Below are 15,036 nucleotides of genomic sequence, written 5' to 3' on the forward strand. Positions count from 1 at the left end.
CAAAATTTAATGTAAGTAGCTTAAAGAGGCTTATCATCTTAATTACAGTGATCCCTTACACTGACAGAATTATAGTTCAGTAATTTAATGTGACTATATGGTTATTCAATAATGTGTCAGCCTATTACCTATGGGTCCATCCAAAATATTGGGTCTTACTACTACTTACAGCCAAGCTTTTTTCTCCCAGTAGAGGAAGCCAATAGAAAATTGGTGGCCTTGTTGGGTGGTTTCCACCGGTCCTTCTGGCATATGCACAGCAGCAGTCCTCCTAGAGAAGTGCTGGCCTGCGTGCCTTGCGCTTAGGCGGCGTCTGTACGCTGCACCAAGTAGGCTGTTCAGTCCTGCCACTGAGTTCCTGCAGGCTGTAGTGGAGAGGCTGGACCAGAGGGCCCGAGCTCTAGTCTTGACCTGGGAATGTCATAGCTGTGCACATGGACCTTTTTGTGTCCTGGTTTCCCTCTGTGCAAAAGGATACGATTAATAAGTGTCTTATAGAACAGTTTGGACATTGAATAGGATAATAGCATGACGTTAGCACCAGTGTGTGGCACATCAGAAGTGCAGATCTTGTATCTCTCAGTCACGGTGAAGTGGGGTACCTTCTACCCCCTGGATAAGTGATGCTCAGTTGCTATTTTAAATGTTTCAGTACCTGTTTTAGCTGAGAAGTCATTGAAATTTCTAATAGCAGTTCTTTTTCGTATTTTAAGCTCTTATTGGTATTACCTTTTTTTTTTTTTTTACAAATAATAGCAGTATTTATTTATTTATTTATTTTTGTGGAACTGGGGATTGAACTCAGGTCCTTGCGCTTGCTAGACCAAGTGCTTATTCCACTGAGCTATCTCTCCAGCCCAATAATAGCAGTATAACACAACAAACTTCAACACCAAATGCTGGAATCAAAGGATTTAGTTTATTTATTTATTATTTATTTATTTATTGGCAGAACTGGGATTGAACTCAGACCCTTGTGCTTGCCAGGGAAGCACTTATTCCACTGAGCTATCTCCCCAGCCCCAAAGGATTTAGTTTAAAACTGGTGATTTATTCTCTCTCTTTCTCTCTCTCTCCCTCCTTCCCACCCTCCCTCTCCCCCACCCTCTTTTCTAAGCTGGCCCAAGTTGGTTGGCTGACCAATTCAAATTTTTTGCTAACTTTTGTGGTGATTTTAATTAAAAATATATGTAAAAGCAACCATGGACTGTCACAGAAATATTTCCCAGTACATGTGGTACCTGTGCTTTCTAGGTAAGAAGGAAGAACTGACTTGGGAAAGACAGCAAATGAAAGATGGTTTGGAGCAGATGTTCTTAGTGCAGCAGCAGATGCTGGGGTGGGGGTGGTGCAGGAACAGAGTTGTCCCTGAGAATGAGGGCTGGGCGGGACTTTCAGCTGGAACCACACTAGTAGGTGATGCTTGGGAGGGGCTCTGCTCAAGCCCTGTCATTTTCTCTCTCTCTCTCTCTCTCTCTCTCTCTCTCTCTCTCTCTCTATATATATATATATATATATATATATATATAATTTTTTTTTCCCCCTGTATTTTAAGGAAGGGTTTACAGAGTGTTCAGGGTCTCACTACTAGACCGGGCTCGTAGTGAAATGCCTGTTTATAGCCTCCTAAGAGCTGGGATTACAGGTACATGCCACCACACCAAGTCTCAACTGCAGTATCAACGGGCCCCAGGGGCAGGACCAGCATGTCAGGCCCTGGGGTTTGAACTCCTGGCCCCTGTGCCTGCTTACAGGCGCTTTAATCCGCTGAGCTATTTGGCAGGCCCGAGCCCTGTCTTTCTCTTCAAGGGTTGCAATTTCCTTTCCCTTCTGACTTGCCCATATAATCTTAATTTAGATAAATACAGGGACACAAGCTAACTTTTTAACCATTTCTTCCTCAAGAATGTGATAATGCAGGCAGGAAAATTAAACACTTATCAAAGCGTCCTATTACATCTTTTATCTATTCGGTTTCTTTTCTCACTTTAGTTTAATTTTTGTTCTTTAGATCCTTATAATTGTCTACCTCATCTGACACCAGTTATAGTACAGTGTAACTCTATGCACTGGCATTTTTCTTCACGCGCTAGATCAAAGACCGTGAATTTAATGCACATTTATGGATTTTATTCAGTGTTGGCCTAAAAACTACTTAGTAAAATAGTAGACAACTTAGTTTTCATTTGTGCCTAATATGGTGTTTTAAGCCAGAACAATTCTGAAAATAAAGATAACCCACTAGGAAGGCAGTATGCAGTGTGTTAATTATTGGAACTGTCCTACCAATTTGATTTGGAACTGTCTCATTTATTTCTCAATAAAATTATGGGGAAAAAAAGAATGGTAAAAAAAAAAAATAATGAAGATAACCCAAATATAGTACCGCAGTATCTGCCCCTTGCTGAGACACTTCAGAATTGCCATTCTTGGGACTGTGTGTAGCACATAAAGTTCTTTGCTGACGCCTGTTTTGTTCAGGAGCACAAAGACGACCTGTGTGCTAACGGGACGCGTCCACGCTTGGCCTCGCACCCTCTGAACTGTTGCAAAGAGCACAAAGCAAGTAAGGAGTCTCTGTTTACCTTGAAGCCTGAGGATGGCATGTTCTTGTTAGTGAAGTCTGGCGCATCAGGTTTCAGCGGTGTGCGGGTGCTTGATCTTGGGAGTGCATGGGCATGAAGAGCGGCTGAGGGGGTGTCTCCTTGGAGAACCCCAGAATTGACCTGGGCAGTGATGGTGAACCTTTTAGGCGCTGAGTGTGCAAAGTGCAGCCCAAACCCGCTGATTTATCACAGAAGTGCCAGCACTGCAATTAACCCTAAATACCCAGTGGGTGGCTGGGGGGTGGCCTGGCACGAGTCCCAAGAGGGCTCTGTGTACCCGCTGTGCGCAGCGCGCTTGCCGTGGGCACCACTGCCGTGAGGTGGGACTGACTCCGCAGTTGCTTGCCTAGCATGTGGGAGCCCCTGGGTTCCATTCCCAGCACCAAGATCCAAAGAAGGTTTGATTTGTTTCCCTTATCCATATTTACTTAATTATGGAACTGTCCAGGTTTCAAATATTCACGCCAAATTGTACTTCAAATTCTATGTCATCTTTTAGCTAGAAAAAAAAAAAATCCTGTTCATTCTCTGTAGAAGATGAAGACAATTGTGAAGTGCCTGCTTTTCCGAATACGAAGAAGCGGAAGAGAGTCACCTTTGGAGAGGAGCTGAGCCCAGAAGTGTTTGATGAGTCTTTGCCAGCTAACACCCCACTGCGTAAAGGGGGGACACCTGCCCGTCTGCAGGACTTACATAGACGCAGTCCCCAACTTCCTGACCAGTCACCAGTTCCTGAGCCCTTGCCACAACCAGATTTTGATGACAAAGGGGAGAATCTTGTAAGTGGGGAAGCCTGGCACAAGCTGGCTTGTATTTCGTCAAGCTTGATGTGGTGATGCTTTGGAAGTGTCAGCTGGACCACACGCAATGCCATGTTTTAAGTAAATCTGCTTTCTGTGTAGGTTTTAACCACTCTTGTCTATTTCAAGCAGTATTTCCAGGACTCCTTGTATGTAGCATTTTTCATGAAACCTAAATCCAAACACTGTTCCTTACATGTAAGACATACTGTTTTATATATCGTTAAGGAAATTAAACACACGAATTGTAAGATATACCTGGATTTTAGAGACATGAAAATATAAAGAAGGAGTCGTCTTTCGATTGGAGTACTATAGAAATTCCTGTATTTTCTGAGGTGGAAAAAATTGTGCTTTAAAAAGTATTGGTAAGGGGCCAGGGAGATGGCTCAGTGGAATAAGCACTTCCCTGGCGCAAGGGCCTGAGTTCAATCCTCAGTTCTGCAAAAAAAAAAAAAAAGAAACAAACAAACAAAAAAAAGTATTGGTAAAACTATAATCTGGCCTGGGAAAGGAGAGAGAAAAATTACCAAGATCTATGGGGTGAAAAATTATATAAACTAACAAATACTAAGTGGGAATAAGTAAATAAATAACTTATGCTAATAAACTTAACTTACATGAACTAAACATACTCCTTGAAAGACATAAATTTACTAAAACTCAGTAGCCTTATGCTGAAATTTAAATGGCCATTCAAACTCGCCCACACAGAGAACTCTAGATGATTTTTACTACAAATCCTACTAAGCATTTAGTCAAGTTTAGGTTAGGATTGTACACATACCCTTCCAAAAATTGAGGTGTCTGAAATATTTCCAAATTCTTGGATATCACCATTAACCTGAAACTAAAATCAGATTATAAGAAAATTGCACCTTGGTGCCCTCATGAACATAGAACTATATGAGGAGGTGGTGGTATCGGTCATGTGAGATTTGGCCAGGGATGGAGTCAGCTCCTGTTGGCTGAACAGTGTGGTTCACCATGCTAACAGACCAAGAAAACAACATGGTTGTCTCCATTGACGTGCAAGAAGTATTTGAGAAAATAGCATCCGTTTCTGGGTTAAGAACATTCTGAACAAACTGGTGATGAAGGGGAATTTTCTCAAACTGACAGGTTTCATCTATGAAAGATCAATAGCTATGTCCCTGACAGTTGTGTAGGAAAAATTAGTTACTGTATTTATATTGTCTTTTTATCATGAAGTTCCCTGAATAGTATTGTCATGTAAGCACATGTTTAATAATGAACTTCATTTTTACTTTGTAGTTTTTTTTTTATAGGAGTTACAATATGGGTTTTTTAATAAACCAGGAAATAACTAATTAAAAGATCAAATCATTATGATTATTTTGCTTTGGAGTAGAAAATTTATTTTTATTTTGATTGCAGTTGTTAAGTGTGGTTTCATTATAAACATGATTGATCAGTTTTATAAAATATATCTATTCTTTATTTTGCTTTGACTTCTTTTTAATCTTCTGTTGATTGTTTATCTTTATGTTTGTTGTAATTCCTGTTCCAAAATACATCTTTTCGCATTTTTTTGTGCACTTTATTTGTATGTTAACTGAATTTAAGAATATCTAATTTTTGCTCTCTTCTTTCTTTTGCTTAGGAAAACATAGAACCACTTGAGATATCGTTTGCAGTTCAAAGTCCTATTAAACCTTCTATTTCTGAGACTCTTTCAGGTATATCTTTGGTTTACATTAACAATGTCTTTTTCAGTATTTCTCTCTTATTCTTACAGCAGTGCAGTATGTTTGGTTTGTAAAAATCCTGTAACGTAGACAAGCTGTGAGAAGATGCTTATGTGTGTACTTTTCCACTCCACATCCCTCACTCTGGGGTCTCCTTAGACCGGCACCCCTGTTTTAAATTGCCAAAGCGACGCTGTTGGTCTCTTAGCTCTGAGTGTAGATCCCAACCATAGTTTGCACAACTGAAGTGATTTGGATTATAAGGGTCATTCTTAAACATTCAAAGGTAATTCGTCAACCTTAAAATGGCATTTTGGGCACATGTACTTCCCAAAGACTCTGCCTCTTAGGATCATGACTAGACCACAAGAATCTCTTCTCCCAGCTCTCCTGACAGACTTAGCTGGCAAGTGCCACAGACTGCGCTCTTGGGATGGAGTTTTGGTTCTTGTGCTTTCCCTGGGTAAATGGCTTACTACTCACGTAAGCCAAGGTTAGCGCATAGAATCCAAGCTAGAGTCAAAATCTGGAATACTTTTTTTTTGGTAGTATGGGGGATTGAACTCAGGCCCTTGTGCTTGCCAGGCAAGCACTTATTCTCCTGAACTATTTCCCCAGCCCTAGAGCCAAAATCTGAACCAGTCTGTTATACAGCAAAGTCTGGTCTTAAACTCCTTAGGCTGTGTTTCATTTGTACCATGTAGAGCAACCAAATTAAAATTTACCTAACCTGTACAAAACTTTAAATAAAACATTTTACGATAATCTTAATGCTCTTTTTGCAGTTTCATATGACTAAATGTAATTTGAAATTAACAGGATTCTGGAAATATATACATTTATTGTATGATTTATGTAGAAATGTATCATAATATGCATTAGTCTGTTGTCTGAGGCTGATGCTGTGCTTGGAAAGTTGTGAAAGTTTCTCGGTATTTAGCACATTTTTCTAAAAATTTATTTCAGAATTCAACCCTTTTAAATATTTATGTTCAGATATATTAAAAGCAAAAGTAAGTACCCAAAAAACTTTGCAACATTTTCCAAATGATGATGTACATTTTAGTTTTTTGTTAGTCATCTGATTTTGCATATTTCTTTCTTACCAGGTACTGATGCTTTTAATTCTTCAAATATCCACAGGAAACTATCATCCTGTAAAGTTGCTAAACCAACACGGACTTCTAACAGAAGAAATGTAAGTGTTTCTGTTAAGTCATATTTTTTCCATTTTAATGATCAAGTTACAATAGATAAGATCTTGGTTTGATCAGTGTCATGAAGAGTTTAAACCTTATCTAACAGAGTTATGTTTTACTGATTTGATTTTTTTTTAATTTTATTTATTTATTTTGTGTGTGTGTGTGTGTGTGTGTGTGTGGCCAGCTCAGCCCACCGGGGGCAGGGCTGGCTGGCATGTGGTGCTGGGGGATTGAACCGCGGTCCCTGTGCTTTGCTTAGCTTGTTCTAAGTAGGTGCTTTAGACCACTGAGCCATCTCACCAGCCCTACTGATTTGATTTTAATTCTGTTAGAAGATGCTTTCAGATTTGTGTTAATATGGAAGGTGGTAATCTGCTTGAGAAGTTTGTTTGAGATCTGTGGTCTTTCAAGTATTTTTTTGAGATGAATGTGGAGCTCTGTGTGTGATTGGTGCTGCCCACAAATGAATATATACAACAATTTTTTTTTAAGTTTTTTAAATTATTTATTTATTTGGTACAGTGTCTTGCTACCCAGCTCAGACTTATAGTGATCCTCCTGCCTCAGCCTCCCCAGTGCTGGGATTACAGATGTGTACCACCACACCTGGTTTCGGGACCAGCATGGCATGCCCAGGGTTATGGGGATCGAACCCTGGTCCTTGCACTTACCAGGCAGTTCACTTAGACCACCAAGCTATCTCCCTGCCTCTTAACATCTTCTCTCCTGATTGAACCACAGTTGGTACATGAATGACAGTCCCATCGAGCAGCTAGTACCACTGGTGGTACAAAAGAGTGTAATCGCTTGTAATGGTCTTTTTAACAACAAACTTAATTTTGAAACAAAACTTGCCACATGGAATAGTCATGCACATACATCAGTGATTCAAGCCACCCAGCAGCGAGACACACAAGTTATATGGCCCTGTCATGAGCGTGTTAAATTGCTTTGAACTGTTTGTTTTAGCTGGAAATATATGTCTGTTGACATTTTATTAAGTTAGATAACATTGGATTTTTGTCTGTGATCATAGTATATAAGCATATATTATTGTAGGGCTTTTAGCTGATATGGTTTTGTTTATAAACCCCAAATTCAAACCTAGATATTCATGATTTCCTTTCCTGTAACGCAAGAATTGTTGGGTACTAAATTGTCTGTTCTGCATAAATATTTGATAAATGAATAAATGAACTGGTTAAGTTTTTCCTTTCTTACTAGTATAATTGGGTAGTAGCCATTTGCTTCTCAATCTGTTTTATACATTTACAAATTGGTAAATACCATTTTCCTTATTTGAATTTTGGTTAAAACACACCTGTAATCGAATTAGTGAATTAAGAAGTAACAAGATGTGAGGTGGTGATTGTCGTAGGGAACACAGTAAAGCAAGAGCGGTGTGTTCCGTTGTGCTGGCTCACACTTGTGGACCTGACCTTTGGATTTTCATTACAGCAGCCGGCCTTCACGGAAGAGAATGGTTGCAACTTACGTCATGCGGAAGCTCAGCCTTGTAAGGAAAAGAAAATCAATAGGAAATCGCAGGAGACCAAGTGCACAAGCAGAGCATTTCCTAAAAAGAAACAGGTAAGTGTGTTTTTAAAGGTAATGCTCAAGCTTTCATGTACTTTTTCATTGTATGATAAAGAAGTTGGGAAGCAAATTTTTTTCCCATTCATAGTGGACCAAGATTACTAAATCTTGCTCTGGACTAGAAGGGGCCTTAAAAGATTTCCCCTTAGCTGTTAGACAAACTGCATCTGCCTCTCCTTTTCTTATCCTTCTGATTCTACTGCAATCTTTCAGCCAATGGGAACCCTACCTTTTTTTTAATAGACAGCAAATGATGTAGCATAACTGCCAAGTCACATAACGTAACTCTTTGCTGATGTCTGTGATCCCAGAAAGAATACCCTGTCAGTCAGGGCAAACTGTGTGCCTGCTTTTCCCAGGTGTCCTTGCGCTGTGTTGCTGAGTGGGCCACGGACCTGTCTTCATGTGCGCAGCTGCCCTGTTTGGTGGGCTTCACATTGCTGCCTCATTCATTCTTGGCTCTCGTCCCTGTCTTGAGTGCTAGAGACTTCCCAGGACTTGATGAGCTTTCCCAGTTCTCTTAGGACATGCCACATCCACTAGACATGGCGCATAGTTGTCAGACTTTGCCTGCTGGTTGTGAGGGTAATAAAATAATGCTCCCAACTATTTGAAATAATCAGCACGGGTCCAGTTGTTCTGTGAAAGGCTGCGTACCAAGTTGCTTCATCTGCCTCCTGCACTTGCAGCCCCTCTAGAGTGGGCAGCTGCGCTAGCCCTGGCCTGGCGGCGGTAGCCCTACCCTAGGGAGGCCTGCAGCCCTGTCTTCTTGAGCTTTCTCTTTGATTGCTCATGTAGGCCACAGTGTCCTTGGATGTCCTGATTTCTCAGGTAAGGAAAAATGCACTCTCTGCTGCTTGTGAACATTTCGTTTTAGCATCACTTCTGCATATTTGAAGAAAGCTCAGAAACCAGCCCTCACCCTTCCTCACCACCTGCAGTCACCTCAGATGCCTTTGCCGTCTGTGTGCCTTAACCCTGCTCTTCTGTCTTCTCCGCTTCAGTGAGCACAGTCCTCCGGCCCCTCTGAGTCCTGTGCAGCTTTCAGATACTACACCTCTTAATTATGTTTCTTTCTTCATGCTGAACTACATGAGCTATTCCCACAACTCTTCATCTCAGACCTGCGTATTCTTTTCATTCAGTTCTTAGCCAACCAGCAAAATTTCAGCTCTGGATTAATTATTCCCTCTGTCTTCTGCTGTCACCACTGGAGAGATGCACTCGGGGAGGGTAGCACTACAGTGGAGTCAGGATTTGAGATGACATCTGAAGTTTGCTCTCATGTCCTCTTCAATTAGTTTTGCAATGCATTAAGAAATTTAATTACCAAAATTCGTGTGTACTCTTCAGCCTTGCTCTCACTTGCTATCTCCCTAATGAATATAGATGCAAAAATCCTCCGAAAGATCTTGAAAGAATGCAGCAAATCATCAAATCTCAGTTGCAGTTGACAAGATCCACCCCTCCTATACAGTCTGTTGAAAAATGATTTTGTTCTTCCTTTCCTTTACTGTTTGTGTTCTCTAGAATTCTCTTTCCTTGAAAGTTATTTATTTCTTGGGGTGATACCGTATCAATCATGGTTAATAACCAATTTTGAAAACCACATCTTGATTCAACAACCTACTTGACATCTCCTCGGCAACCACCTCATAAGCACTTCACAATCAGCATTTCCAAATAAACTTGTCCATTTTACCACATACACAACATTCCACAAGCTTCCCTTCTTCATGAGATAAGTCACTGTTTTTCACAGTTGAATAGCAAAAATCTCAGGTCATCAAATCTAGAGGAAACTAGAAATTTTCTTGGTTTCATTTTTAAGAGCACATTTTTAATAAAATGCTAAAAGATCCTCTTTCTGAACAAATACAAATATATTTGAATTTATTACACAAAATTTCTTACATTAGAAACTGATTTCCTTTTCCTCTATACTTTTAATAAACACCATTACAAATAACACATGCCTGTTTCTTTACACCAGATCCGTGGTCAGAAAGTTCAAGAAAGATTGAGGATTAGATTTCTCCAACCCCTTGCAGGACCCTGCTGAATTAATCTGATTTATGTAATAAGGGGAATAAACTTAGAATAGCAGTGAGATGAGGAGAGGTATTAAGCAACAGATGACAGCCTTCGGTGAATTTCTAGAAGACAAAGCAGATGGGAGCATGTTGACAGAAGAGGTGGAAAGATTTACAGCTCAGAATGTGCTCGAAGGGAACTAGAGAGATCTGGGAAGCAGCCTGCCTGTTGGAATCCCAAGAGACCCTGGGCCCCAAATTGGCAGGTATACTGGATGGTGAGAGTGAGAAGTGGTACTGAAAAAAGAGATTAATTGAAATCTTGTATATGGAATTTTGCACCAGTTGGCATGCTACCTCATTTTCCCTCCCTGATGCTCACAACAGATGTTGTCATCTAGGTTTAAGGCCTCACTCTGCCATTTAGAAAGTCCCACAGTCTGGACAGCCAGCTCTCGACCATAAAGCAAAGTGCAGCAATTTGTCCTTTCCCATTCTGCACCCCTGCCAGGCCCCACCTCACTCAGAGATCTTAAGTGGACTTTGTCATATGGGAAAAGGCTCACCTGAGGAAACCCATACCAACAGATCCATCTTTTTTTTTTTTTTTAAAGAATGAAGTCGTTGAGCAGAACCAAAAGCATGAAAAAAGACAATCCATGGTAACTGACCCCTAAAGAATGGGGTTTTTAGGAAATGGAAGAAGTACATATATTCTGTTATGCTCAGATTTAAGAAAATAGCTGCATAAAAGAGGATTCTATGAAAAAAGAACAGAAAAATATTACAGAAACAAAATTTAAGAGACGTACACAGCTCCCATATAGCTGCTGGCCTACGCCTCACCTCCCGTGCCTTCCAGTTGAGCACCCAGCCTGGTTCTTCCAAGCCAGTGGACCTCAAAGACCTTAAAATGTAGTAGTTGGTGGTCAGAGCAACCCCTGCAGGTCACCTACTCTGGGCCACAGATGGGTACCCTATTATTGACACCCACCCAGGTGAAGAGCAGATCCAGAATGTAAAATAGGTATAACTGTTGAAGACAGGTAAGGTCTTTCTGAATAGAACCCCAGTTGTACAGGAAATAATATCAAGAATCAATACATAGGGTTATACCAAAATAAAAGGCTTCTCAGCAAAGGAAATAACCAGTAGAGTGAAGAGACAACCTACAGAATGGGAAAAATACTTTGCTAGCTACTCGTCAGCAAAAGACTAGTATCTAGAACATATGAAGAACTCAAACCAGATCCTCCAAAATAAAAAGACTCTGTCAAAAAATAGGCAACTAAAATGGATAGACACTGAGAAGAAGTAAAAATAGCCAGTAAACACATGAAATAATATTCAGCATCTCTGGCTACTAGAGGAATGAATGCAAATTAAAAAAGTACTGAGATTCTACTTTATTCACAAAGAATGGCTACTTTTAACAAATCAAATAGTAACAAATGCTGGCTGTGGGGAGAGAGGAACCCTTCTGCATTGTTGGTGGGAATATGAACCAGCACAACCACTATGGAAAGCCATGTGGAGATTTCTCCAACCAGAATTCCATGGAGTACAGCTGTTCCTTCTAGGTGTCTTCCTGAGAGAGTTACAGACAAGTTACAGTGATAGCAGCGCAAATCATAGTAGCTAAATCTTGGAAATGACCTCTATGTCCATCAACAAGTGACTACAGAAAGTATACACAGTGGAGTGCTACGCCATAAAGAAGGATAATTGAGTCACTTATAGAAAAGCTGATGCGCTGTGTGACAATAATGTTAGGTGACAAAAGATGGGATTTAAATACTGCGTGCTTGCTATGAAAAGCCCGAAGTATGAAGAGCAAAATAAAGGTTAACAGGAAACAGGGAGGTAGATAAATGGAAAGAGGATCTAGAGATGGAGGAGAGAGGGGAAGGAAAAGAGATTAAGGTGATTGTTTACATGAACCAGCTCCCCACATGAATATAATCTATGCTACAGATGTATGAATGAAAAATTCTAAGAATTAAAAAAATATAGCTGCGTTGTGTGGGATGGTCTTGCTTGGATAGGCTCTGATAAACTTTCCTCCTTATTCCTGACATTCTGGAGATGAGCAGCAGGAAGGGCCCCAAATGCAAAGAATGGCACCGTTCCCTGCCAGGCAGCATAATGGGAGTGACATCGGCAGAAGCACAATTCTTCTGGGATGCGTGGGCCCTGGCTGTCCTGAGGTACATGCTATACTCAGGTGTGGCTGGTGCATGAGTGGGACAGGCTGCTGAAGCAAAGCAAGGCTATGTCCCCAACCTATCAAGACTACCATGGTGAATTCAAGGTGTGTGTTTCTGCAAGGCAGTCTGAGCTGGCACCCAGTGTCCAACACGTTACCAGGCTGAAGGGCTTCACTGTGTATCCAAACCCAGCAGCTGTCCAGGAGGTAGGGTAAGCTCAAGTTAAACGGTCCCAGAAGCTCTGAACAGTGTCTGGAGTTCAGTGATCCATATAGGTTCCCTCTTTCCTGCTCCTATTCACAAGGTGAGATCTCACTGGGGAGATTAGGATGGCTTTCTCTGCTGCCTGTGCTTTCTCTAGAGAGTCACATGTCCCCAGTTACATTTTGATCACTTTCAAGCTTTATTAGGAGGATACATACTTTGGTATTCTCATGGAGTCATTGGATTGCTAATATACCAAGAAGAAGCCAAAATTTGATGAAGCAAAAAAATCCAAATGAAAAGTAATTCAGCAAGATACCAAAGAATCTCTGATGGAGATCTGTCTTTGTGACCCCAAGACTGGAATTGTGCAGGACAGCATCTCGTTCACAGTGATTCTCACCAACAGCTCCCAGGGTCTTGCATCTCATCTAAAGCCTATCATGCTACATGGCTTAAAAGGTACCAGTGGCCTGCTCTGGCTCCTCTGAAGAACAGTACTGGAAAACCACAGGAGCATGGCTTTGCTGTGGTTGAGGCCTGGCCATTCGGCCAGGTGGCAGTGCCAGCTGACTTGTCAGGCATTGTTATACCTATGCTTATTAAATGAATAGCTCTTCATTGGTGAAGAAGAAATGGTCTAGAATGATAATGTTAATTCCACCATTTGCTAAATAGCATAAAACAGTCCTTCTGCCACAGCAACCATTGAAAAACAGTAGCCATGGCCCTCTGCTATCCCATGGCTGTGGGCCTCAACGAGGGCGACAGGGTGACTAAGAATGTGAGAAAATCGAGGCACAGCCGCCGTTGTGGATGACTCACCAAACACACCAAGTTTGTGCAGGACATGATCCAGGAGGTGTGCAGCCTTGCTCCCTACAAGTGGTGTGCTTTGGAGCTGCTCAAGGTTCTACAAGGACAAATGCGCCCTCAAGTTCATCAAGGAAAGGGTGGGGGTGCATATCCGTGCCAAGAGGAAGCGTGAGGAGCTGAGCAACGTGCTGGCCGCCATGAGGAAGGCAGCTGCTAAGAAGGACAGTCCCTCTGGAATAAAGCTTTGCAGAAAGTTTAAATAAATAGAATAAAAATGACACATTGAGTAATCAAATGCACACAATTTAGTAATCAGACTAGAGAATAAAGGTAAGGCAGTCTCTTTGAAGATGGAGCAAAGGACAGACTGAGCCCAAGAGACTTGGAAGACCATGGCCTAGGTGATTTTGTAGGATCTCAGAGAAAGGACAAAATAGAGTGGAAAAAATTACCCAAATAAAAGTTCTTTCAGAAATGAAACAAGGAGGGGCTGGTGAGATGGCTCAGTGGTCTAAAGCACCTACTTAGAACAAGCTTAGCAAAGCACAGGGACCGCGGTTCAATCCCCCAGCACCACATGCCAGCCAGCCCTGCCCCCTGGTGGGCTGAGCTGGCCACACACACACACACACACACAAATAAATAAATAAATAAATAAATAAATAAATAAATAAAAATACATAGTGAGTTGAAGGCCAGCCTGAATTACACAGCTGGACCTTGTCTGAAAAAAAAAAAAAAAAGCACCTACTTAGAACAAGCTTAGCAAAGCACAGGGACCGCGGTTCAATCCCCCAGCACCACATGCCAGCCAGCCCCGCCCCCAAGTGGACTGAGCTGCCACACACACACATAAATAAATAAATAAATTTTTTAAAAAAAGAAATGAAATGAAACAAGGAGTCTTCAAGTTAAAAAGAAACCACTGGATGCATGGAACAGAAGGAAAGGCCTGGACTCGGATATGTCAGTGTGAAGCTAAAAATGAAACTACAAAGGAACACCCACTGTGTGGCGTCAGGTTCAGCAGAAGCTACAGTGTTGAAGGGCCACTCAGCAGGCCATCTGAAACTCCGAATGGAGTCCAATTTCAGCTCAGTTCTATGCAAGACTGAAAGAAAATGCTAAGACATCCAAGGACCCTGACTTCATTGCTTTCTTTTCCCTCACTGAAGCACAATGCCTGTTGCACAAACTTAAGGAGAACTGCTTCAGCCCATTGTCGGATGCTCCCAGGCAGATGAGGGTGGCAGAGCATTGTCACCCACAGCATGACCTAGAGGAAACAGTGTGGCTAGGGAGGGACTTGAAACCTTCCACCGCTGGAAGGTAGTTATGAGCTACTGCCTCTGGCCAGGACCTGCCTCCTGATAGTCCGTTCAGTCACCTAGAGATCCCACCTGTGGTCACTCGCAGCTTTGGGGGACATCTGTCTATAGGTGTCAAGTGCCCTAGACTCTGAAAGTTACTCTCCTTGGATGTACTGGAGAAGGTAATCTAGCAAAGTGAGGAGCAGACCCCAGAAATCAGGATAGTGGCTCAAGCGATGTGCGAACAGCAGGCAGCCCACATGTGAGCAGAAGAGGAGGACTCGGGGGAAGGGCTACCAACAGTAGAAAGACCTGCGAATTGAAGGCACATTGTGTATACACAAGGCCATTACATGCTATTTCAAGTAACTGTTTATGTAAAAGTTTGGGAGCAGGTATAAAGCAAAGTTTAGTGTGATTTCGAGTAATCACAGAGTAGAGCGAAAAACGAATTGTAGGAGGTAGGAAATGTCTTAGGGGTCTAGAGAGGGAAAGAAATAGGAGCTTTGTACTTGGCAAAGCAGTGCAACATGCTTCTGTAGTCATGGTGTAG

General features: G+C 41.6%; 1 protein-coding gene across 2 annotated transcripts in view; it reads left to right on the forward strand.

The window, feature by feature from the left end:
- Cdca2 (cell division cycle associated 2) overlaps positions 1-15,036 on the forward strand; it is a 42,057-nt gene that overhangs the window by 17,363 nt on the left and 9,658 nt on the right. For both annotated transcript variants that reach the window (XM_023714715.1, XM_023714713.1), the window contains 5 exons: positions 2,482-2,566; positions 3,141-3,385; positions 5,031-5,106; positions 6,225-6,313; positions 7,776-7,907. In XM_023714715.1, the coding sequence (XP_023570483.1) occupies positions 2,482-2,566; positions 3,141-3,385; positions 5,031-5,106; positions 6,225-6,313; positions 7,776-7,907 (627 nt within the window). The remainder of the gene's footprint in view (positions 1-2,481; positions 2,567-3,140; positions 3,386-5,030; positions 5,107-6,224; positions 6,314-7,775; positions 7,908-15,036) is intronic.

The sequence above is a fragment of the Octodon degus genome, unplaced genomic scaffold, assembly GCF_000260255.1.
Source record: "Octodon degus isolate 3935 unplaced genomic scaffold, OctDeg1.0 scaffold00036, whole genome shotgun sequence".
NCBI classification, from domain to species: domain Eukaryota; kingdom Metazoa; phylum Chordata; class Mammalia; order Rodentia; family Octodontidae; genus Octodon; species Octodon degus.